Source organism: Gobius niger (genome assembly GCF_951799975.1).
Source record: "Gobius niger genome assembly, chromosome: 2".
In the NCBI taxonomy this organism is placed as follows: Eukaryota; Metazoa; Chordata; class Actinopteri; order Gobiiformes; family Gobiidae; genus Gobius; species Gobius niger.
In genome coordinates this window covers 23,827,561-23,853,995 of record NC_136853.1, presented here as the reverse complement: position 1 = coordinate 23,853,995, position 26,435 = coordinate 23,827,561, and the positions used below count along the sequence as shown (strand labels likewise).

The window sequence follows — 26,435 nt, the reverse complement described above, 5'->3', positions numbered from 1 at the left end:
CTTTTTTTCCCCTCCAAATTATAGCGCTGCATTCATATAAAGTAGAAAATGATTGTCTTGTAGCTTTTTATTATTATTATTGTTTGACTGTATTTACTACTGGTAATGCTACCACCACCTCTTTGTGATTTTGTGTCTGGTTTCAAGGCATAAGTTTCCAATGACTGCACATGATGTACAGTGGGAGGAAAATTTCTCACATTTCTGCCTAAATTGGTCATAAAATGTGGTCTGATCTTCATTAAAATCATAAGAATGAATACACAAAGTCTGCTTGAACTAATACCACTTAAATTTACATGTTATCATATTTTTTATTGGCCATAACATGTAAACATTCACAGGACATGGAGGAAAAAGTAAGTGAACCCAGGGATCTCACTGAACTGTAACAGTTTTGTAAAGAGGAATGGTCCAAGATTCATCCTGATCGTTGTGAACGTGATCTGCAACTACAGAAAAGCAGTTATTGCTGCAAAAGAAGGATCAGCCACTATCTAATAAAGGGGTTCACTTACTTAATCCACACTGTTGTGAATGTCTCAGGTTTTTCTGCAAAATATCTTGATTAACTTGTGAATTCATTTTTCTATTGATGATATTATGTTGTCCAGGCCCTGAGGAAACAAAACAGCCCCGCACCATGATTCTCCTGCTCCGTACTTCACTGTGGGGATAGGGCTTTGATGTTGGTGCTGTTCCATTTGTCCTCCACACATGATGTTGTGTGTTCCTCCCAAACAATTCAACTTATGTTTGCGAAAAAGCACTTGGATGCTCCACAACACAACTGGCAAGATATTCAATGGACGGATGGACCCAACGTTGAATTGTTTGGGCTGCAGTTCAGTGACATTCCTGGGTTCACTTACTTTTTCCTCCTTGTCTTGTGACTGTATGTGGATCATACTTGGGTGGGCACAAGGGAATGATTTTAATCAACATGTTGCGCTATTTTGTATGAAAAGCGCTTTATTTCACATTTTAAAAAGTGTTTGATTTGATGTAAGGTTTTGCAATACCACCTTATCTTCAGCCGTCTTAACTGATTTCCATTCCCAAACCTGGATAGATCGTTCAAATTTAATAATGATTATTAGCTTTACAATTAGTATTAAACAATCGTTCATTTGTGTTGCAAATTCCCAATTCATTTGAGAGTATTCTGCATCTGAATCTATTGTGTATGCTTATGTGGGTATAAAAGGTCCTCTCAGCAACAGAAACATCCAATCGCTCTTTGAAAAATGCACAGTGGCCCACCTGTTCCCCTCATGTACACGTGTCAGCAATGAGCAAGTGCCCGTACACAGATAAAAGAGTGACCTCTCAACCAGACAGTCATCAGGACCGGGGCGGGCCAGTGGGACGATACCACGGCCAGGAATACAGGTCACACATTTAACACACGCCTCACAAACCGATCTGCGATGGGATGGAGAAACCCAATTGAAATTCATGACCAGAGTGCAGAATCTAAAAAAGCACAGAGGTGTAAGATGGATTCAGCGTCCATCTTTTAAAAGAGCAAAAACCCCACACCTCCAAATGCTTTTATGCTGATCCAAACTCTTATCGCTGCTCAGGAATTACCCAGTCAGATCACACAAGCCCCGAGATAAAAAAAAAAGCCCATAAAATCCCTCTGCTTCCTTTCCGATTTTACTATTGTGTGTCTGCTATACCTCCTGCTTTCACTCAGGCTTGTTTTGCACGGATAAATATACCCCACAATGCATCAGGGTGCCGACAAGTGAAGTGCCATCCTGAGAGATTGAGGGACCTGAAAGAGGATTATGGACTTTTCCATTTCTTCTGCTGCCAGTCAGGGTCAAAACAGACCTTGGACCAATCATAAGCTACATAGGAAGGTATAGGCTCAGCCATCGCCATAGATGTAAGCCTGTCATGGTCCTGTTTTGTGGTTCCTCAGTTTTGTTTAGTTTTCTAGTTCTGGGGTGTTTCCGAATCGAGCAAATTGGAAAGAGGTCTAAGCCCGGATGTGCATCAGCTTCCGCCATGATAAGAAGCGTCCCGATAGTGCTGTCAGTGAGGAAGGAGTTAGGGAAAGAGCCCCAGTGCTTCCTATCATATCTCCTTCAGCATTGGGACCTCTGGTGGTTCTTCAACAGCGGTTAGGAGCAATTTACCATCACATAAGCCACGCGCCACCAATCCCCCACCCTCGAGTGATTCATGCGCAGCCTCTGTTGATTGACAGGCGCACATTTAATTAAACAATTTAAAATAAGATTCTGCACAAGCCAAACTTTATAAAAGTGACAAAATAAATGTTAGCGTCACCACAGCACAGTCACATCTCACTGTTTTAAAGAGATTTAAAGTCAGTCATGGCCTAAATGAGGGCAGGAACTTAAGCCTCATGGATCATTGGCAGACATCGTGCAATAGAGGAGCATCTTTCTCTGAGGATGAACCAAAGGACAGGATCTGGTGGAATATTTGACCAGAGCATTTTTTATTTCTGTGATGAAGCTGCAGCTGCGGTGTAAAGTAAATCTGAAACAGCTTTTTATCATCTTCTGTGTGGCTTGATATCGTTATTGTCGTTCATGTTTGAGGCATTAAAGAGGGGGTATTATGCTTTTTTTCAATCACATAGCACCAGTCTATAGCACACTACAATGATGACGAAACCTTCTGTTGGTCTATAAATGCAATAAATTAAAATAATAAAATTGCTCTCTCAAAATGGCTGTAGTGAATGTCTTGAAATAGGCCTCTGTCTCTTTAAGAACCTCTGACCCTTTCCGACACGCCCCCTCCACACGCTGTCTGTGGCATCAGTGGGGAGGGGGTTCTGCTGAGGAGCAGTGGTTGGTTACTCGGCTGGTGACGAAAGCTCGGAGGCGTCTCCAGGAGGTGGGGGCGTTCCTAGGAGGACTCAGGCAAACTTATCCCTAAAATGGCTGCCATCAGAGTTTTTACAGATTACTAAAAAATACGTGAATGTGCCAAGGCAACACTTCAGGCATGTTTTTAATGAGGGAATGACATAACATGATGTAAAGCTTGAAAAAGTCAACCCCCCCTTTAAAGTCAGTGGCTGCAGTAGGAGTGTTTTTGGAGTCCAATATGGGTGATGTAGTTTTTATGAACCAGCTGTTGGATCTCCGCCGGAGATCCCGGACCCGCCTTTGCCTCCGGCCCCCTGAACTTCCTTTGTGGTCATTTCTGCATCACCTGCCTCCTTGACAGTATTTCTCCAATTCTCCATTCTTTGCCTGTGTCCATCTTCTAGTTTCACTTTCACTGACCCACCTAATATGGCTCCCTCCTCCTGGCCTCCTCCCGGGGTTAATTGACTTTGTAGGACGTTCTGGTCTTCTCTCTGTCCTTGTTCATATACAGTAGGTTGTCTGTTCTGTCCTAATGGTTTTGCTTTGCTTCCCTTGTGTTGCTTTCCTTCCCCCTCCCTAAGGTGTTTGTGTGTGGTTGCCCAGGTGGAGGTGTGGTGTATCTGCCGGGCCTCCTATGGGGACCCTTGTGTCTGTGCCCTGGTGGCTGCAGCTGGTCTTTGCTCCTCTGATGGGGTTTCCTCACCTTGTTCATCTGTACCCAACCTTATGTGCTTGATTTTGATTCTGTTGTGTGTGCGTATGTTTATGAGACCATTGTGATACCTGTAAATCTTGGGAGGGTTGGACGGACAAGAATGTTTTTAATGTCCTTTTAAATAAAGCACTTTGTGATCACTTGTGTATAAAAAGCGCTTCATAAATAAACTTTTGAACTTTTGGTTGATTTGACCTGTTCCTAGTGTATTTAGACCCCTGTGTGTTCCCTGGTCTTTGTTGGTTCATTGTCTGTGTTTGAGTATGTTCATACACGGTCCATTTCTGCTCCTGTTCTGCTCCGGCCAGTGAGTTTGAGTTTTTGCCTTTGTCCTTGGATTTATTTCACAAAATTTTACTTGCTGTTCTGCATTTGAGTCTTTTCCTTTAATCCACGACAAAGCCATGACATTGATCACTATTTTGGCTCGTAAAGTGTGACACACAATAATAAGCTACTTCTGGGTCCAAACCAAACTGTTTAGAGCTCCATAAATTAAAAAAAAAAGCAAACAACTTTATCTGAATCTTCTACTGAAACAGATTAAAGGCCAAAAACTGTTTTGCGCCTAATTCGAACAATATAGCTCATAATTTCTCCAGGTAAAATGTAAAAGCTATTTTTTAATATATAAATTAGCCGTCATTGTGTATGGAAATATAATTAATGGCAGAAAAACATCACTAATGAAAATCCAGAGTAAATATTTTTGTGTGATCAGACGTTTACAGCGGGTTAAAATCAGCTAAATCCCATGACAGCGGCATGATCTTTGATAAACAGATAAGTGCAGTTGTGAAAGCGAGCTTTTACCAGCTAAGGCTACTGAGTAAGATCAAGTCTTTCTTGTCCCGAGCTGACCTGGAAAAGGCCATCCATGCCTTCATCAGCTCGAGGATTGACTACTGTAACGCCCTCTACACTGGACTGAACCAATCAGTCCTCAATCGACTTCAACTGGTACAAAACGCAGCAGCTCGTCTCCTCTCCAACACCTCCAGACGCTCACACATCACCCCAGTCCTCCGCTCTCTCCACTGGCTCCCGGTGGCGTTTAGGGTGGACTTTAAGGTCCTGATGTTTGTTTTCAAGGCCATCAATGGTCTGGCCCCGGCCTACCTTGCCGAATTAGTAACGGTCTACGAACCAGCCAGAACTCTGCGCTCGTCTGAACACACCTCCCTGGTCACTCCCAAGTTCAAATACAAAAAGTTTGGAGGCCGGTCATTTGCCGCGCAAGGCCCAAAGCTGTGGAACGCACTTCCGGTCCAGCTTCGAAACATCACAGAGCTGAGTGTTTTTAAATCACAGTTGAAGACACATTTTTTCAGGAAAGCCTTCGATACATAGCCACCGACTCCACTGCTGTTTTTATGTGTTTTTTGTATTTATTGTTGTCTACTATGATTCTTGTTTTTATCCTGGAAAGCGCTCTGGGCACCTTCTGGTTGTTGTTGGGCGCTATACAAATACAATTTGATTGATTGATTGATTGATGATAGTCAATAGGCCTAAAGCTTTTTTTTTTTCACGGTAAAAAATTCAACAAAAGGAGACAAGACAATAATATAAGACAATCAAAACAAAACACATTAAATAAATGCAAAATGACAGCACTGACAATGACAAAAAGAGGAGAAAGGCATTAAATAGTTTTAAGAATATAGATAACAATGAGTAACTAAGGATGTGTCACATAGAGCTAGTGTACCTTGAGCACATATAGAGGGGCCTAAAGCTCCGTTGGACCCGGAAGTGGAGCAATGACATCATCACTTAACAAAATCCCTCTAAAGATCTGATGAATGTTTTCTTTTTTTTTTTTTCAACAATGCTTCTGGTGTTAATACTTATATGAAGCTTTTGGGGCCTGAGACGGTCCAATTTGATGCTATAATCTGGATTTTGTGATTTCTAGACAAGGAGACCTCAAAGGGCAAATCAACACAGGAGATATTCATAAACATAGAAACGGCTGCATGTTGTGTGTGAGATTGCTTTCTGGGGTGGACAGCATCATATTCTGTTCCAAACATAGACACACACGCACGCACACACGCACGCACGCACACACACACACACACACACACACACACACACACACACACACACACACACACACACACACACACAAACACGCTCCTGTTTACTCACTGAAACACAGACTGCATCGACATTACTATGTACCCGCGCTTTTGCGGAAACAACTGCGAGGTGCAAAATGTCGGATGATTTACATCTTGGTTCCGCTTCATCAAGGTGGAAAATTGTTCCCAACATGTGTGAATTACATTATCAGCATCCAACACATAAGCAGCAATCTGAACATAAGTGCACGCCAGCAGCTTTCGCCCCGAGCCTCAGCGATCTTTAAATAATCTACAACAAACAGTGTGCAGATTAGCAGCCTTCTGCGGCTATTTGCCTTTTTAATGGTGTCCTAATTATCATTTAACCCTAATTAACCCGCATGGATAGGCACCATCTTGATTAATCCCATGCATTGTTGGTCTACTGTGGGGTCCAAATCAACTTCCTCTTTCAGTCTTTAATCAGCTCTCTGGCAAATGACGCGTGTGTGTGCTCTCATAATCATAGGCACACAATGTCTCAGTGTCTTTGAAGGTGCAAACTAATCTGCAAGGACGTACAAAGTGGCACCACAAAGTTTTCTCTTTTTCCTCTCAAGCTGTCAGACTCAGTTTGTGGCTTTGATTTTTAAAATGAGAACACAAACGCTCGCTGTCTCTAGTTTCTGAGATGGATTTGGTGATCCGAGGTGAACGCCCGTGTCGTGCATTTGTTTTCAGAAGTTACTTGGTTTAACACGTATTTTATGATGCAGTGAGCATTGGAGGTGTTGCTTTGCCCTCTGGGAGAGGAAAAATATGTACAGAATGTACAGCCAACAAAATATTCTCTAAACTGCTCCTAATACACACAGCTGAGCTTTGTAATACTGTTTTTTTTGTATTAAAGTTTAATTTGACAAACATCCTTTGAGCTCACATTGTGAGGTAAATGTGTAGTGGTTTGAGTTTTTCCTTTATCTTCTACCAGAAACAGAAATAAGGACACAGATAAGTCCGTTGTAAAACAAAAGAACAACAGTTTAACAATTTAACTCTAATTTATGAAAAAATGCTTTCTTTTTGATTAGGTAAGGTTTCCATTTCTTTCCTTTAACAAGGTGGCGCCGAACGCAACGCTGATGATACACACTGTGAAACAGGCGTAAGCCGGTAAAGTGAAATAGAAAGTTTTGTTACATCCTGAATCAGAGGTGGCTGGTGTCAATTCAACAAGAAGCCTCAAGGCCAGCAAAAAGTGGTCTGAGGACCGCATTTGGCCCCAGGCCCACATATTGGTCACCCCTCACCTAAAAATAATTCTGTGATCTTAAAATGAATTTTTTTTCAATGCAAGTATGATGGATGAGGCCAGCAGTGAGAGAGTGTAAGTTTAGAAGCTAATTATTATCATTATTCATACTAAGTTTTATCTTTTTTTATGCACAATCCTGCATGATCTTTGACCAACACGGCTGTGACCACTGGCCAGTCACCCTGACCAATATCCCTAAAAAGGACATTTTGAATACTCTCCATTGAAGCTGAATGTGGCCCAGAGTTGAATAATGATATGGCTTGCATTGCTCAAAATATGCTGCTGTTGTCACTACTCATTCCTCCCCTTCTGAGTGGTGGTAAACTACTGCAGCCGGGGCATCAGGCGCAGCAGTTAGAGCACCTACTTTACAGCAAGAACTTCCCAGGTTCGATTCCCTGGGAGTGGAGTTTGCCCCGTGTCTGTGTTGGTTTCCATCGGATTCTCCTACCATTAAAAACATATACAATAGGATGCAGCGGTGGGTAGAGAAGTTAAAAAATCTACTCAAGCAAAAGTAACTTGGAATTAAATGACTCAAGAAGAAGCATTGATACTCACGTATGAGTAAAAAGTACCTGGGGAAAATGCTACTCGAATATTGTGAGCACTGAGTAACTGTTTGAGCGTAAAAGTCTGATTGACGATTCAGTGAAAATTCCCGTGAAAGCAGGGCCTCACGATCCTTCTGACTTTTTGGGTTTTAAGCAGGAGGTGTCAGAAAAGTTACCACAGGGATAACTGGCTTGTGGCGGCCAAGTGTTCATAGCGACGTCGCTTTTTGATCCTTTGATGTCGGCTCTTCCTATCATTGTGAAGCAGAATTCACCAAGCGTTGGATTGTTCACCCACTAATAGGGAACGTGAGCTGGTTTAGACCGTCGTGAGACAGGTTAGCTTTACCCTACTGATGATGTGTTGTTGCAATAGTAATCACAAAAATATATTTTTCTGAAGAATAAAATACTTGAAACACAAACTATAATTTATTTGTCAACATGAAGCTCAAAGATTTACTTACTATAATATCTGTACTCTAATAAGAATACAGATACTTCATGATAATATTACTAATGTAGAAGTAAAAAGTACCACACAGTACTTCTACTCCTGTACTTAATAAACGTACTTGTACTTGTACTGTACTTAGTAAATGTAAATGAGTACTTGCCTCTGATAGGGTGTATATGAGAGTGTATAGTTGTGGTTGTCAGACGGGCCGATGGCGCAGATTGGCAGCCTCAGTTCAGTCAGTCTACTCCAGGGCAGATATGGCTACTATGGAGTGAATTTGTCCCATGTAAAGTGCTATACAAATAAAGTATTTTTCATTCTGCTGTTTGTTGAGCGTTATGGATCATAATGCAAAAATGTGTGTGTTTTTTTCAAAATAATATTAACCACAATACCACAAAGTTCTGAGTTGCAGCGACTCAAAAACATGCAATAAATCCACGTCTAACAGTTTAGGTTAGATCTGATGAGCTACAGGGTAAAAACACATTGGAATTATATAGGTGTTTTTTTTTTTCCTGTGGGTCTGAAGGAGTTAAACTTTTCATTATTCTCTCTTTCTTTCTCCTTTCTCCACTGGCAGTTTTCTCCATTCTCCTCTTCTCGTCTGCTCATGACTCAAGTCACGACTCATTAGGAAAGCCTGACCTTCTGCGAGAGGTCCTGGCTGAGCAGTGATAAAGTAGGCCTCGCCCGTTGAAGAAAGCTACGCTAGGGCTGTGTAATAGGTGCAGCCTTAGTCCAGGGGGCCGCCTAATGGTCCTTAACCTTATGTGCCATTAGGACAAATAAAGACTGGAGGGAGCAGTGCAGACGAGACGGGAACTCCAAGAAGCTGCGTTTCTCACTTGTAAGTTTTTAATGGAAAATATACAGTAATAAATATCATTCCTTATCGACCAGCACAATGCGAATCAGAAAATATAACAGTCTTATTCCCAATTTGACAAACTGTAATGATTAACAAAGCTCACAGTGAATACCATATACTGTATAAGGTAAAATTCTTGGCAAAGAAACACAATCTTCATGGAGTAGTTTGCTGAATGTCTCTCCCCGTATGTCACCCCTTACACCTTGAAATGTCCCATCCAATAAAACTGGATAATCAATGCTGAGTTGATGAATTGAAGCCTAAGTTAAACATAGCAGGCCAAAGCTTCATGTTGGAGCCGTTTCCCATCACACTATCAATTATTCAGGGGTCAGCTAACATGTTGCTGGGGTATAATATGTCACCATACCTTTTGTAGTCGGCCTAGTTCTCTTTCAGAGGTTGATTATTGAACAAACGTCCATTGTAAAAGCGCTGGAGTGGACAGATTGCACACAGCCTTGGCACAGGCATCAAACAGATGGTGCCATTTTTTATTAATGATTAACATCAACAACATGCCCTGTGCACATCAAAACAACATCCACACATCACACAGGTGGACTTTGTGCAGCTCCGCCCCAGAGCCTCAGCCGTGTCCAAAATACTACTGCATTCATGTGAATGACTTTTGTCGATTACAATTTACGTTTCACTTGAAACATATTTGGGTCGGCATCGGTCAAATGGAAACACGTGTGATTATTGAAGGTTGTCGTTGCAATTCCAAGTCATATGACGCCGATCTTAGCCCATCCACACACGGCTGATGCAGCGTGGTTGCATTGCGTCCCATAGCGAGCCTCCAGGATGGCATGTCCAGTTCCTGAATAGGACAGCACAAACATTTGACCGACTGGATTTGGTGATGTATGTAGTTGTAGATCATTCTTCTCATTCATCTCAGTCAGATGCAAGTTATTTTCAAATGTTACATTATGTGTTGTTCATCTGTCAGTATGGTGCAGGTGATGCAAATGAAATAACTCTAAATTCATTCACATTAACACGCTCTGACCTCACTCGTACGTAACACATTTCCTTTGTTAACGTTTTGTAACTCTTTGAATCTTTGTTGAATTTAAGGAAACATGTTTAATTCTAGATTACATGACCCCTTCATCCCTGGGCTCTGGAGCTGTTTGTACCGAGGGCACACGTCGCCTTGCTGATTGGTCAGAATCTTGCACTTCACAAATTGTAACTTGGCTTTATTCTGCTGTAATCGTTCATCATTGAGTTTGTAAAAACATGTGTCATCCACAGTTAAGACACACTTAACTCTCCAGGAAGAGTTGCAACGGAAATATCCAAGATGTTGCTGCTGCCTCTTAACCCTAAAAGTGAAAGCTAACATGGCAGATTATACTTTTGATCTTACTTTTGTCTATAGATACATTTGCATATCATGTATTTACATATCAAATCTTGCATATACAAAGGTGTTTGTACGTAGCCCAGGAAGGGACATGAAGGAGATAAAAAAAAAAAGGGTAATTATGTCGGGATCCCGACTTCCTAAGTTCGGAGCACAAGATATTCACTTGAGCACCCAAGATATAGTTATGTCGGGGAACGAGCTGGCAATCCTGCATAGGCACAACCTGTTGTACCCGACCAGTGTTAGAAGCGGTCCAGCTCAAGCAGCATTCATGACCTGGCCATTGCTTTCTTTTTGGCACCGTTATATCATCTCAGAAAATCCTTTTAAACGGTCATAGTTTGATGCATGGCCATAGCACAGTGATATTAGGGTGATTTTAGACAGTGGTTGTTGCCTGTGACAAGCGTAATGTCCTTTGCTGCTCCCATTCAGACTGCTTTCTCCTAAAGGCACTTGAAATGCACTGAAATGAACTAGTCTCAAATGGTCTACCCTGGTCCGCTCCTGTCAAAAGGGGCTATTGTTGATCTGTCAGTATCTCCACAGAGGACAGGCCTTTTTAACTGATCCAGTGTGGACTGTCCACATCAGCATCTTCCTAATAGGCCTATACTAAGTGCAGAACATTTGAGTCAAAGTGGGATTTTGACTTTTATCATTCTGAACTGAGGGGAACGAGTGGTTGTGGAAATGTAGATGGTGACCGAGATATGAGACATATGAGTCTTTTGTTCAAACAAACTCCCACTTGTCAATGAGCTGATGTGAGGCTGATGATATAAGGTCAGACACAGGTCATATGGTCCACTTCTGACGTGTGTGCGACTGAGCCCAAAACACAAGAAAAGAGAGTCCTCCAGCGGCTAAAGTCTGGACGAGGAAACCACGCACTTAACTTCAACATCAAGGACGTTCGTGATAGTAGAAGCGGTTCTAGGATGTGATTGAGGAGGGAGATTGTGGAGTGAGAGTGCAGGGCCACACGTTCACCAGGACCTGCTCCCCTGGAGACAACGGCAGGTCCAGAGCACATCCTCCTCCACCACACAGTGCTGATCTGTGCACTAGAACACAGTTGTGAATGGCACTTCACGCACACAGGACCAAACCGAGTGGAGTCACAAGCTGTGTCTCTCCCTGAAACCTCGAAGAGGACTCCAATAAAGCAGCAAAAACCTACCATTCAGCAAAATGGGACTGTCGGTAAGGGAAACATGTGGTTCTGCCTGCCTTACCTAATGGCAAGCTTCACCTGTGTTTGTGAGCACCCCTAAAGGTATGGTTAAGGTGAGGTGAGACTTGTCTGTCACGTGCAGTTACTTTTGTACCTGTCTCCATTAGCAACAAGAATGTCCAAGTAGAACACACCACACAGTAATATAAAAAATAGGGTAAATATGTTTAAAGATTTAACACAGATGGGACCATGTATTGACAAAAATATTCTGGATTGATCAAATTGCTTTAAGATGCACAGTGCACAAAGGCCTTTTTCCCCACAAATGTCTTTTTTTAAATCTGCTATAGAGCCTTTCATGCATTGTGGACTTTCCTTCGTTTCTCATATGGCTTTAAAATTCAATGTATTCAAATACACTTGGAAAAGCACTTACCGTTAGTGTGAAAACATTTGCATTTGCACCTGAAGTTACCTGAAAGCACTTTGGTTGTTTTTCTTCACTGGCACCTTTCAATAATAAAAGAAAAGAGAAAAGGGAAGGTTCAATTATAAATTGTGATATTCTGAAAAACTATTTAATAGATATTGGCAACTTGGCAACTCATACAGATGGACAAGTATAATAATATGTTTAAAGTAGTTTAAACTCTTGAAATATTTTTAAAAAATGGGATAAAAAACTAAAAAATAAGTCCTTTATTTGTACAGTAATATGCCATTGCCAGCTTGGAAAATTGAGTGGAGGAAGCAAAGCATGAGTTTACAGTAAAAGGTTGATTAAAGCAGAGCCCTAAGTTAATTAGACTGCACATCAAAGTCCCTCTCCAGAGAGCGCCTCCACATGGCACATGGTGCTTCTCTGATCTGATCAACCTCAGCTAGCTTTGGAGATGCTTTGAGTCAGTGGTTCCCAACCTGGGGGGCACCAGGTTTGGTCAACACTTCTTTAGTAATTGTCCCATATTCAAATTCAGGGATTGATACAGATGTTGTGCATCTGGCATCTACCTATGCTCTAAAGCCTCTTCTTCAAACAAAGACAGTGGAGGTTAGGGATCTCAGGGAATCTCAGGACTGTCCGATACGACTTTCATCTCGATACTCCTGCTATAAACTTAAGCTACAGCTGCTGAAACCTCCAATCCGATTTGATAAACTGCCTCATCACGATGCATCTCAATCCACACATCGCGAACAACCACCATTACCATCATTATCTATGACTTGGTTTAGGCCATTTTGACGATGCATCTTGATACTGTAGTCACAACATTATTCACAATATACATTAAATGATACAGGTCTGCTTTGTAACTAAAAAAATACACACATTATTATATAAACTGTATTCAATATAAACCTTTTTGTTTACACCATTGTAAATTAATAGGCGTATCCAGTAGGGTTAATCAAATTTTGTAGGCTATATCTCTCAGCTGATTCTCACATGGATGCACCTTTAGTTCCTTTACTTTCTTTCTGAACTATACTTTACGTTTCTATTAACAAAAAGCAACATGGATGACAAAGACGGCTGATTATTGCGATTGGGGCTAATTATCTGTATTTGGCTTCGTACAACTTTTCAACACACTCTGTCTGAACACAAATGTTTGACACCATTTCTAGCTCTTCTAGCTTCAGAAACTACATTTATGCAGCACAATACATCATAAACATAACTCAAATGATTGATATATATATTTTTTCAATATAAATGCAAACTGGTTATCTTTCCATCCCTAGTGTAAGTGTTTTCTGCAACAGGCACCCATCTACTAAAAACGATGTATCTTTTGTCCCCACCCGATTGCCAAAAGACTTCACTAAACACCATTAAAACAGGAGCAGAAAATGTAATTAGTGTTCAGCATCACTAAGCATCGGCTTAGAAGCAATGCTCTCTTTCCTTTCCAATTCACTCACAGCAATTTCAAACTCCCCCACTCAAGCAGTAAACCTATAGAGATTCATTTGCATTTGTTGTGACACACCGAGACACACCAAGATAAGTTATATTACACACTTTGTACGGATATATCTACAGTATATACTAGCAGAGTCTCATGTTTTAGATGGTTCATGGTTCACTGTCTTATTCTGTGGGTGAGTAGTGGAAGCACAGGGAGAGCAGGGAACGGAGGGAGTTCAACTTCCTGATAGCCTGGTCGATAAAACTGTTCTTCAGTCGACTGGACCTGGCCTGTGGATTTCGGGTGAGGCGGGGGCCAACTAAAGACAGCAGGATTTGAGATTTGACTAGGTTAAGTTCTCATCCAAATCCATTCTTTCATTACCCACTGCAGAAAAAGCCTTTACTCTGTCGAGCTGGTCATTGGGAGCATGGTTTGTACTGATGGCAACAGTATAGTCCAAAATGTTACGCAGTGTGCCTTTAATGAACAAGTAAAAAAAGCAAACATCGTGTGTTCATGTCTTTCCCTTTTACATAACTTTCCAGAATTCTCCAGACGTCCGGTTTGCAACATCACTGCTACGGTTCATTTGTTTCTCATGTTTTGTGAGGCAACCCCTGTTATAATGTCATTTTGAGTGACACACAAACAACTTGATTAGATTGACATGCCACTGACAGCTGTGGCTGTTAAACTAACAAAGAAAGACTTTTTAAATTGAAACACACACTAAACGGTTGAACCCTTTTGTATTCCTCAGCTCTCTGACATGGATGTGCAGTGTCGGGGCCATGGGAGCACAGCCCTTCTCAAAGGTGGAACGCTGCTGACGGGCGCGGATCCATCACTGTTTGTCTCCCACTGAGATAGGGAGATGATGGATGGTCATAATGGAATGATTTAAACACTCTCACTGACTGGATGAATACCTGAGTCAGAGATCCAGAAAATAAGTCCAACTGCCGGGACTGCTTTGAAACTCAAGACATCCTCCACAGTCAACGTCATCCATCACAGCACTCTGTCCCGTACGACTCACTCAAGGTTATTGTCTAGACTTTATCCATAACAGATTTGACACCCGTATGTACACTCACTTTTATTGTGTTTACAAATGTATTCTGCCTCATTCTTCACTGTACATCTTTCCTCAATGTCACTGACTTAAAGGGGGGGGGGGGCGAGCAACCAACCACTGCTCCTCAGCAGAACACCCTCCCCACTAATGCCACAGACAGCGTGTGGAAGGGGCGTGTCGGAAAGGGTCAGAGGTTCTTAAAGAGACAGAGGCTTATTTCAAGACATTCGCTGCAGCCATTTTAAGAGAGCAATTTTATACAAGGCAGTTATTCTAATTTACTGCATTTACAGACCAACAGAAGGTTTCGTCATCATTATAGTGTGATATAGACTGGTACTATGTGATTGAAAAAAGCATAATACCCCCTCTTTAAAAATCTACCGGTCTACGTGGGATATTTTTTTCACAGCCAATTGTTCAGTAGCGAAAAAAACGCTCTTGAAAGCATTGCTTCACTAACGTTAGCACACATTAGCATACTTCCTGGTTAGCATTGTCAATTTTTTAAGCATTGATTGGCCGTTGAACCACTTCGCTCCTATCTTTATTTAGTATAAAAATATATTTATAATCAGCATTTGTTAAAGAAGAACTGACTAAAGGCAAAAAATTAACATTTAAATAGGTCCTCTACAGCAAAAATAGCATTTTCTGTGTGGAGCTAGTCGTTCAGAGCATGTTGTGTATTGCAGGCACCAATATAGTCCAAAATGTTATGCAGTGTGTCTTTAAAGAATGCTAAATAATTTAGCTGGTGACGGGGCTTCAATCCAGTACTATATATGACCCATCACAAGAACGGGGACCCAACTGGGTTTTGGGGCATTTTGAGCGGGACAGAGCTTGTGAAAGTGTCGTCTCCAAAGTTTCCAACAATGTGTAACACATGGAAATCTAATCATATTTGGAGAAGATGTGGGGAACTGAACTGGAAATATGCCAAAGAGAGGAATCGGTCTCTAAACCTTTGTCCTGTTCTCACCTCTCTGGGAGTGACAATAGGGCTCATTTACATCTCATTTAGAAAAGCCATCCCGCTGTAAAGCTCCTCCTGTCGTATCATGTGTGTGGGGTTTCAGAGTTCACTCAAACGAACATAAACTGATCCACAATAGGCGTATGTATAAAACTATCTAAAGGATGTGTCAACAACGCAAACCAAAGCAGCAGTGCCTCTCTCGCTTTCTCCCAAAACAATCCAGTTTGAACCTAAAAGTTCACTTTTAAATATACCATTACTGTTAGCTTAAACACATAGAGGCTTCTTCGTGGCTTCAACTAAACGATTCTGCAAAAAAATGAAAATCACCAATTAAAAAAAAAATGAAATTCTCGAAACTTGGGCTGCCGACTTGTGTCCCTCGTTCTCGCGACGGGGCACATGTGTACAGTGAGAGCCAGATGTTTATATACACTTTATAAAAAGACACATTTGCATTTTTTTTTTATCACTGTCTGACTTGAAACCAGAATGAACTTTTTAAAGGTCAATTGGAATTTTCAAAATTTCTATTTTGTAAATAGATAAATAGATTTTTTTTATGTTTCTGAAACTTTTTACTGTCAGAAGTTTAGACCAAACAAGTCCTGTACCGACATGGGCTGAGAGGGAACTCTGCCAGGAAGAAGCTCTTACTTCAAAACATCAAAAAGCCAGATTGGAGTGTGCAAATAAAAAAATTGGAGACATTTGGAATTTTTTTCGAGACATATCCTGTTGTCTGAGAAAATAAATAAATAAATTTGGAGGAAAAGGGGGGAATCTTGCAGCCTGAGAACACCATCTCAACTGTGAGATACGGGGGTGGCAGCATCATGCTGTGGGGTTGTTTTGCTGTGGGAGGGACTGGTGCACTTCACAAAATAGATGACATCATAAAGAAAGAAACACTGTGGAAATATTGGAGCAAGAGAGAGAGAGAGAGAGAGAGAGAGAGAGAGAGAGAGAGAGAGAGAGAGAGAGAGAGAGAGAGAGAAGGATGTAAGAGGAGATTATAGACATTACCATAAATAGCAAAAAAAATAACAACAGTGCATAAATGTACTATTACATACAGGCGCACAGGTTTTCCTCTCTCAGTGGCCTTAGGGGAGGACAGTGAACAGAACCCTGTTAGATTTCAGGGCGAGAGGAAGACAAAGCTTCAAAGTGTCTCTTATGGCTCTTAATGGCCCTCTTGGCGTATAGAGAAGTGCTTCGTACAAGGACACAAGCATCTATCGTAGCTCCATACAACACCTTTCCCCCACTTCTTCACTGTGTTAAGAGAAGAAGCAATGACTGATTGGAGAGGACAGGTGACTATTCAGGTTTGGCTTTAAGACAAGGTCGAGTGTGAACCAAGGGGAAAAGATTCAGCACATCAGAAAACAAAACAGAAATGCACACGCTTGAACAACTTTTTGTCAATATTCCGAGGTGTGGTTGTGATATTGTACTTGATACATTATTTGACCTCTCAGAACAATTATTTTTCAACCAATATATGGATGTGGCACAGAGTTTTAAACAGGTCCTTCACCCCAAAACAGCCATTAGTCATGGCACTCCAAAACATGAATCAAACGTTAGTTAAGGAAAATCAGTTCTTAATTTGATCTCCCGTTTGGGGGAATGCATTCCTCCAATTTTCAGTTTTTCAGAGTAAAGGATCCGTGAAATATTTAGGAGGATCCGGCAAAAATGTAATCTGATAATGGTGTTTAATGAGTGTTCTGGCAAATGTTTTGGCCTGTTCCCGAATCCGTCATATCAATATTCCTGAAAATACTCATTTACAGATAAAGCACTGAGGATAATATACAGTGGCTGCTGATGCTGTAGACTCTAGGTGGCGCGATTGCACACCGTGTTAGGAATTGAAATATAAATTGTTCAAAATTGATTAAAGCCTAAGACACTTTAGGCCTTAAACAGGTTTATAATCAAAACTGAAAGTGACCTGTATAGATCAGTAATCATATTACTATTGCTACATGATTATGAGACAGAACAGTGAAAAATATAATTAAAGGCAAATGAACCCAAACAGAATGTTCCCCATAATGACACCTGTTCTCTTGACGTACAGGTACATTCCTGCAGTTCATGTCCCACAGCTGACAATATCACTCTGACAGTAAATCTTGCAGCATAATGTCTCAGTGTTTTTGAACAGTAATTGCCTGAAGGCCAGTGCAGCAGCAAAAACCAAGGACATGCTGGTTAAGTGCTTCAATCTCTTCTTCAACACAATGGAAGTGTGTTTGTAAGGACTCCTGCCGTCACAGATGCCTCTGTGGGACAACGGATGGAAATTAGCCCAAGGCTATGATCCAGTGTGGCATGTTTACAGGCATGAGTCCCATATGAAACAAACAAACAAACAATGGTGTGAAAACATTAAACGCTTATTCCTGCTGGTTTCAACATTTTGGCCTCAGACCCTGATGAGTCCAGTCTATGGGTTGATATGACTTTGTGGTCTTTGTGTCAAGATGCTTTTTTCATCATCATGCTAGTCTTTTTCTCCTGTACTTATGATATTGTACAAAATTAAATGTATTATTATAAATATTTCTATAAATCTCTCTCATGCACTGACACGTAGTTATTGAATAATTTCATTCAACATTGTTAGGGTGGCGACCTAGAACTTGATCAGAAATACATCTCATATAAACCACGGGACTTACTAGTGAAAAGTGGGTGCAGTTTTAATGAACCCGCGCTGAGAAGTGTTTAAATGCCGCCACCCGCACCTTCTCTGTGTCTTTTCAACAGGTCCACGAGGTTCGGGTGCAACACCCCCCACCCCCATAACCTGCTCTTCTTTAGCAGTGCCTTTCCCGTGCGCACTCAGTACGGTGGCAACCGCGGAGAGGACCACAGCACTGTCTCGCTCCGCACTGCGAGAGCGCTGGTGGCGGGCTCTCACTGGCCACACACCGAACTGTACGATCACCGGGACGCGGAGACGAGTGGTCGTCTGCGCGCGATCAATGCTCCAGACCCACGGCCGGTGCACCCGGAGCCCCAAAGCAGGGACACATACAGAGCAGCGATGGGACAGTTTTCGGGAGGATGCTGCTGGAGTTTGGCTGTCTTCGGGCTCACTTTGCACGGGTTAGCGGTGCTGGGAAGAGGTAAGAGTGCGAGAGTTCAGCCTGAACGCACGCGCGTCGAAGCATGAACTCAGATGCATTCGCCGGGTATCATTGAAAAGTTCTCTGCTTCGGTTTGTCTATGGTTGACATGGCCTCGTTTACAACCTGGCGAAACCTATTCCTCTCCATTTGAAACATGCATCGTATGTTAAATTATTGTATCACATTTAGAGTTTACATTTTAGATCCTGATCAATGGAGACGTTTTACTTCTTTGATATTGGCCGCAGTTGTAACCTGTACACCATACAGTTACTTACACTGTTTACAGTGGTGTTGCCTCTTATCTTCATGTTGTTGTCCGGCAACATGTTTTTTTCATTCAGCAAGTATTATGTTCCCTGCCTTCTCTTTCTGGAACATAGTTATAATGTATGTGGTAGAGTAGCATCAGTGCTCATGCTTTGAGTCAGACATGTCCGTTTGCAGCTTTACACTTGACTGGCATCTGTCTGTCTGACCCCTGATCAAACCATAAGATTTATCATGTAACAAGCCTTTTGGGTGTCCGCAGAGAAATGGATTATGTGACTCAAACTTTAGCGTTCAGTCAATAATTAACAGTGTTCACCTGCATCAATCGCTCTCCTGATTCTGTATGTTATGTGAGCTGTTTGAGGACGGCTCTGAGAGGATCAGAGAGTGATGGGAAAGCTGCATAAAGGCCATCTGAGCGCCCTGACTATGTATTATTTAACCCAAAATGACTTTCTGAAGCTGGAGCTCTGACTGAACTGACATCTGTGCGATGATATGACCAGCCCGCCAGCTGTTATCATCAGTTGTATAAGATCCTATGTGGTCATATTGCTGGGTTTTACTGTTGCATTATTCACTCAAAACCCATTTTCCATCACACTCGCTGTCTTCATACTCAAGCACCAGTAGTACATGGTTCACATGGTCTTTCTATTTCCATGCAACACAAGGCTGTCAGAAAACAATAGTAGCCTAATGGTCGCAACATGTTTTTGTGATACAGTCTAGTGGTATTTATTCATTGCAACATTTAGGGCCTGATTTAGGCAATGAAACGTTTGCACATGTGCAAACACTGTAGTGCGTTTTAAAGTGGAGCAAAAAGTGTAGTTGAGATTTGCATGTCTACAAGGCCGCAGCACAAATTTAGTGCTTGGGACCTAATGAATATTCATCCGGTCAATTTTGCCTCATGCGCAAAAGAGCGGTAACAGTATCTGTCCATCAAACGGCTTCAGGAGTCTGTCCTACGTCTTACACATAACTTGTGTTCCGCGGTTCATCTGTAAATTTAATCCAGGGGCATCATGTGTGAGCCATGCGTGTTCCTGCTGTTTCTTGTCCTTTCACTTTGGAGGAGTTGATGAAAAACCTCCTCTTCGGTCCCACATTCATCAGCACTGGTCACTGTTTGCTGCTAGCTTTTGGCCGTGGCCTGAGCGCTCAGCGCGCACCTGAGCGCCCTTCGAACCCTTCGAACCAGGGCGGCTCTACCGCTGGATGAGCGCACGATGAGTATGACATCAACGCGATGTAAACACGGATAAAATATTTGAGACTCAAATCACTGCCGGTGAACTATTTCTCTAAAGCCAAAGATTCAGATAAGATTCATTTGCTATAATAATTATTACTAATAATTAACTTGTAGTGTATCCACAGCTTTGTGGCTCTTTCCACAAAGCTGTCATATAAGAGCCGCCTCTGCTCACCTACATATCATATCACATTTGCTGTACTAATAATATGCACAGGTTTTAACGATAAATCGGGTGCAACACACCCACAAAATTGTACAAGCTACCATTAGCATTTGTTTACATCTTCCAAATATAATATATTATTATATATTATATTTTCCTATTCTTTCTGATAGTGGTGTATCAATTGTCTTTATCCTGGAGTATTGTTTCAGAAGTGCTGTGGACGATGGCTGTGACATGTTCCCATTTCATATTTGGCTTTTGGCCTTGGTTGTAGCTCTACCTGTGTATTTCTTAATAACATTGAAAGAGAAGCCTTGGCGATAACAGCACATTCACAATCGACTCTTCTGTGCCTCACTGACCAACTCAAGGACAGAATCACAAAGGCCACATCCACACACAGACCACTCAATGCCAAACATTTCTAATCCACTTCTTTTCTGATTTGTTACCTCATTTCCCCCATTGATTTCCTTGTACGTTTTGTGCAGTGGTACATTATTGTTTACTTAATATCCTTTCTCAGCTAAAGTTAGGACATGTTTAAAAACAGGGTGAATGTATGGGTGAAGCAGTTAGTGTTCATCTTACATGCTTGTCAGCACATGCTGCCACCCCGTTCTCTGATGAATTGATTTCAGGTGTAATCAAAAGCAAATACATATTTGATGCATTGGATTAAAGCCGTTTGCTTGGGGGATGTGTGTTTTTGATGTAAGCCTTAGTGTTTAGATTTGCAGAAGCAAACAGAGCAGTGTGGATTCAAGATGAGGAAATGTGATAAAAGAAAATTCGAATACATTTAGACGACTTAGTTATCTTAAGTTGTCTTACGCTAGAGTTCACTCTGAAGGGCATCTCATCCATCTGATCGTGTTTACAGTTTTCCATGTTTACATAAAACACAAATCTTCTGATAAGTCATTCCAACTCAGGTCATATTAGGGCTGAACGATTTATCACATTTGCAATTTGATCACAATATTACATTTGATCACAATATTACATTTGATCACAATAGTACAAGTCCATATTACAACTGGACTTCCAAATGGCAGAGGAACGTGATGTTGATCCTTGTCAGCAGATGGATCAGCCGTCCACAGATGTGAATGGAGCGGTGAGAGAGGTGTGCTTGTGTTTATTTCCTCAGCCTAGTTAAGGTGCGCAGTAGATCGTGCACGTACAGTGAAAATATATCACCTCAGGACTACGCTTTTTTCTCTGATAACATTGCGTGAGCTGCGGCGCTAAAAACTCTATTCAGAGTCTTGCCTGTGTTACAGTTTAGGAACCCAAATCTGATATGTAAATGAGAGAATACTGCACAAATGACTGCTGCTGATCCACTTCTGCATGTTGGACTTGCCTGGTGTTCAGTGAGTGCCAGTGGTCGAGTGTAAGATGTGGTGCTCCCTCTGACACCTGAAGCCTCATAATACTCTGAAGTCGTGCTGTATGTTGTAAAAACAACGAAGACCTGTCACTCATGAAACAGCACCACAAAGAGTTTCATTGGGCTTTGAGGCCTTGCGTTTTTCTGTGTTTTTCTGATGAAACCCTTGCTCCTGGTCAAAAGAAAAAAAAACTAGTTCTGTACGGTTAATATTAAAATATATCAAAGATAATGTAAGGGTTGAGTGGTTGGGTTGTAGATCAACTGTATGATATTAAAACTGAGCATGTTTTCTTGCATAAAATAATTGCATCGCAAAATTAACAAATAAAAGCTCTAAAATACTGTGGAAAGTATACAGTAAATAGTTGTACTTGTTTTTTGTGTTTTTTCAGTTAAAGGTACACTGCGCAACATTTTGGACTATACTGTTGCCGGCAAAACAAAACACGTTCCTAATGACCAGCTCAACACAGAAAATGCTGTTACTGCAGTGTGTCATAAAATAATAGATTTGGTGAAAAACTAACCTGTTTAAATCTCAAATTTTACTGCCTTTAGTCACATCTCCATGGAGACAAGCTGGAGACGTACCCACTCCCGGTAAAGTTTACAGTCATATTTTATGAGGGATGAGCATCATAAATGTTTGTTTGTACATTTATGAGCTATTTGTCAATTATAAAAATATCAGTCATAAAATTAATGCTGGTATTTCAATTTTATTTATTTATATCCATCCATCCATCCATCAATTTTCTTCCACTTGTCCGTTGCCGGGTCGTGTTGTTGGAGCTGCCCAAATCACATTGCACCAGCCCCTATGGCTCCTCCTGCAGGTGGTGGGTCCACAGAAGGACGGCCTCATGGTTCTAACAGGGCCTGTTGATCTCTCATAAGGAGCTTCTGAACCGCTCTTTGTCTGACCCGTCACCTAGGACCTGTTTGCCATGGGAGACCCTACCAGGGGCACAAAGCCCCGACAACAGAGCTCCCAGGATCATTCGGGCGCTCAAACCCCTCCACCACGTTAAGGTGGCGGTTCCTGGAGGGGGGATGTACAACAAAATATGAATAAAATAAATGTTGAGTATTAGCTGACCATACCTCATTGAACTTTCTGAGGAATTCTCCTTTAAAAAGAATTATATGAACTGTAGATTGTACCTTTATTAGCAGAATAACAGACAGAGAGACAGCTGTACCACACAGCGTTACAGTTCTGCAGAATCACAGAAGCAGCACCTGACGAGACGCTCCGAAAGAACGCAGGCGACGCAGGAAACATGTTCTTTCTTTAATCTTTTTCTAGATGAAATCAATGTGGTGTTTCCTAGACAAAGAACAGCATCACCACCACACCCAGGTATTTGAAGAACTCCACCTGTTTGATTGGTTTGTTATTGATGATAATGGGAGCTGTAGTTAACGGTTTTAAACTGAATACCACCTCCTCTGTTTTTTTGGTGTTTATTTACGGAGTTTTGTTTTTGCTCCACATCACATCCTCGTCGACGCCCTGCTGGTGCTGCCCAGGACTGTCAGTGTTTGACAGCAGGGTCACCAGGTCCGCATCATCAGAATATTGGAAATGTGCTGATAATTTGAAGTGGTTTGACAGTCGTCAATGTACATGGTGAACAGTAGAGCTGAACTGACACAGCCCTGGGGGACGCTGACGGAGGTTGTGACGGCAGAGGAGAGTGTATCGTTTACTGTGACCAGACTCTGCTGATGAGGAAAGATGCATACCAGTCAATACTGATGGGAGAGTTTTATTGTATTGAAGGCAGATGAATCGTCAGAGAGAGCTCTTGCGTAGTTATTGGGTTTGTCGAGATGTTTAGTGATAGTGTGGAAGAAGTATATAGTATTGGAAACTCTGTTACTTTTAGAATACTGTCTGAGCCTTTTTGTGTATCCACAGTCAGTTTCTGTAAGGTTACACATGTGTAGCCCTGATTCTCTTTGGCATTATCTATCTGTCATTAAGATAGATGACATCTCTCGTGGGCATTCATGGGTGTACATTCATTTAAAGACTACTTTGGTTTCACCTAACAGACGTTGCAATCAATAAGTAGCTTTGCCTGTTTCTGCTTCATTTTGTCTTATCAACTTTGGGCTCAGTCGACCTTGCTGCTCAGGACCACAATGGAAGGTTTGTCCGTTCAGAGCTCCTAAGTAAGACATGAGTCTGCCAAGGCCGCTATTAAGCCAAAATGTGTTGAAAATGAAACAAGAATCACTACACAAAAATGTTGTCAATAAAATTGCAATTTTCAGCACTGGTGCTTCTAAATTTTGAAGGCCACAGTAAGCTACTGTATATTTAGAAAATATGTGACTGTAAAAGTCTCTTGGGGTACAGTGAATGACTTTAACATGCTCTTACCAGCTCACCCAATATATTTGTCTAATTTGGTGAGTTGTCGAAGCATCTGAAATTGTAATTGCCATTTTTGAACAGAACAGGACTTGGACATATTTTCATTGACATTGTGTTGCCTTCAATGTTGCCACCCACAACATTGTTTTATGTGTTTTCCTAAACCACTCACAGTATCTGCTTCTCAATTCTCAGTACTATAATGAGCCTTTTCCACATTACTAAATTGTTCCATAAAATCTTCTTGGAGTTTGTGTGTTGCTTGCGTTGCCGTTCCCAATGTCTGATTAGCTGAGAGCATAAAACCATCTACCCGGTAGGCATTGTAGAGTCATCTCCCCTTTGTTTCAACCATTTCCAATTTCTGTTTCCCATTCTTTATCTCACATGGACACTGGGACCCACTCTCTCTCCTGAGCATATTTTTACTCTGTGATTGTGAAGTTTGTGTGCGCCTTCTATGGGGACCAATTAAGGAGCAGTGGGGCCAGGGCCTGAAGCGCCGGCTCTCCTAATGGCTCACAGGCTGGAGTGGACCTGATCTATAGTCAATAACATCGGTCTCTCAAATTGCAGACAATAAATGCTGACTATTGAACTCTGAAGAGCAGCAAAAGAAGTCACTGACATTTATAATTATAGCGTTGTACAATATTGGGAGTAGATACTACTTATAATGGCATATTTGAGAATATAACATAATTGTTTTTGACATCAGAATCAGAGTAGTATTTATTGCCATGGTTTGAGAACAGGTTCACAAACTAGGAATTTTTCTCCGCAGAATCGTGCAACTTAAAACACATTACACAGAATTTAGATAAAGATAAGCTATAAAAACATTCAGTCAATTAGGCTACGAAGGCATGCATACAGAAGATTAAAATATACAGGTTTTATTACAATTTCTGTACATTTATCCACAATACTAAATAGTTTAATCTATCTACCACTTTATCTTTGAAACTGTATGAATAAGGTTATGCTCAGTGATTCATACAGAACAGACCGTGTATTATTAGAACGAAGTGATGACAGGCAGAGCACAGTCGGGCACAACAACAACACGGCTTTAGCCACGCTGCTAAAGTTTACCTGGAGGCACTGGGACATCACTGGAATATTGATGTCAAGTGTTTTAACACTTTGGAATCACTGCCACCACTCCAAAGGCAGCGCTGATAAATAATACACCAAAATAAGCCCAAGGAGTAGTCCGTCACTTCCGAAAGTCCACGTGGGGGCCACCATGATTATGCCCGACCCTTCACTCGTATTAGTTTACATAGGACTGCAGACGTCAAGATGGACACAAAGTCAGGCCGTGCAGAGGAACAGTGCAGTGTTGACTTGTTGGTGTAAATGAGCATTGGATGTTACACAAATCAGTCAACTGTAAATCAGATTTAAGACTATGGAAGTGCTGATCTGTGGCTAAAGTGGGTGGGGCGGAATAAGGTGAATAGTGTCCTTGTGAAACGAGTGAAACATTGGTTCCGTTGCATTTAAACTTGCACTAAACTTATGGACCATAGTGTAACATAATTTTAACATTTTTAAACTCCCTATAGTCCCTTTAATGCGAGTGAGCAGCAGTGCAACGAGTAGAAGAGGACAAATAAAGGGTTTTATTGTCTTCTAACATGTTGTTTGCCCTTACATGAGAGATCTAACCCGAGTTTCCAAGTGCATGTTCCTGGTTGGAAAAAAACTGGAGTGCAGCATTATTCCTTGATGCATTTCATCACTTGGAATGCATGGATAAGAAGTGGAATATTTATGTTGCCATATGTGCTTCTCGTACCTAACCTATTGAGAGGCCTCATTTGTAATTAAAATGTTAAAATTTAAAAGAAACATTTTTAAGTGACGAGGCATTTTTTGTTTTACACTGTGTTGGTAAACATGGGTCAATTTCAGTCAGCCCTCATTGATTTTGCACTCTACTGTGGCTAAGATATTGTGTGGCCTAACATGCAATAGTGATAATATGATGATATATTGTGCAGCATTGAAGGATGCAGATCCTCAGTGCTGTTTGTGTCTGTTGTTCTTTGTCTGAAGTTGTTCATTGCAGTAGCACACACTGAGGGACTTTTGTCAAGCCTCTCTGCCCTGACAAGCTCTGATAACCTACAGAGAGGCCGGCTTATTTTTCTGGCCTAATGGAGGCCTCTCTCCGGAGAATACATAAAGCCATGATGTAGAGCCCATCTCAGAGGGACTCAGTTTACTGCTGTCAGCCCTTGTTCCTCCAGATGAGGCCAAGTGAGGAAGGTTACAGAGCAAACACAATATAACCACATTCATTCAATCAATAGCTTTATTACTATTAGCACGTTTCATACTTTTATAGGTGCCTTAGTAAAGATGCACCGATCCAGCTTTTTTGTTTCTGATACCGATA

At 41.4% G+C, this 26,435-nt stretch overlaps 1 protein-coding gene across 2 annotated transcripts in view; it reads left to right on the top strand.

Moving 5' to 3' along the window:
- Window positions 1-18,222: 18,222 nt before the first annotated feature.
- LOC306981790 (netrin receptor UNC5D-like) overlaps window positions 18,223-26,435 on the top strand; it is a 129,398-nt gene continuing 121,185 nt past the window's right edge. For both annotated transcript variants that reach the window (XM_079581455.1, XM_079581454.1), the window contains exon 1: window positions 18,223-18,537. In XM_079581455.1, the coding sequence (XP_079437581.1) occupies window positions 18,456-18,537 (82 nt within the window). In that variant the 5' untranslated portion in view covers window positions 18,223-18,455. The remainder of the gene's footprint in view (window positions 18,538-26,435) is intronic.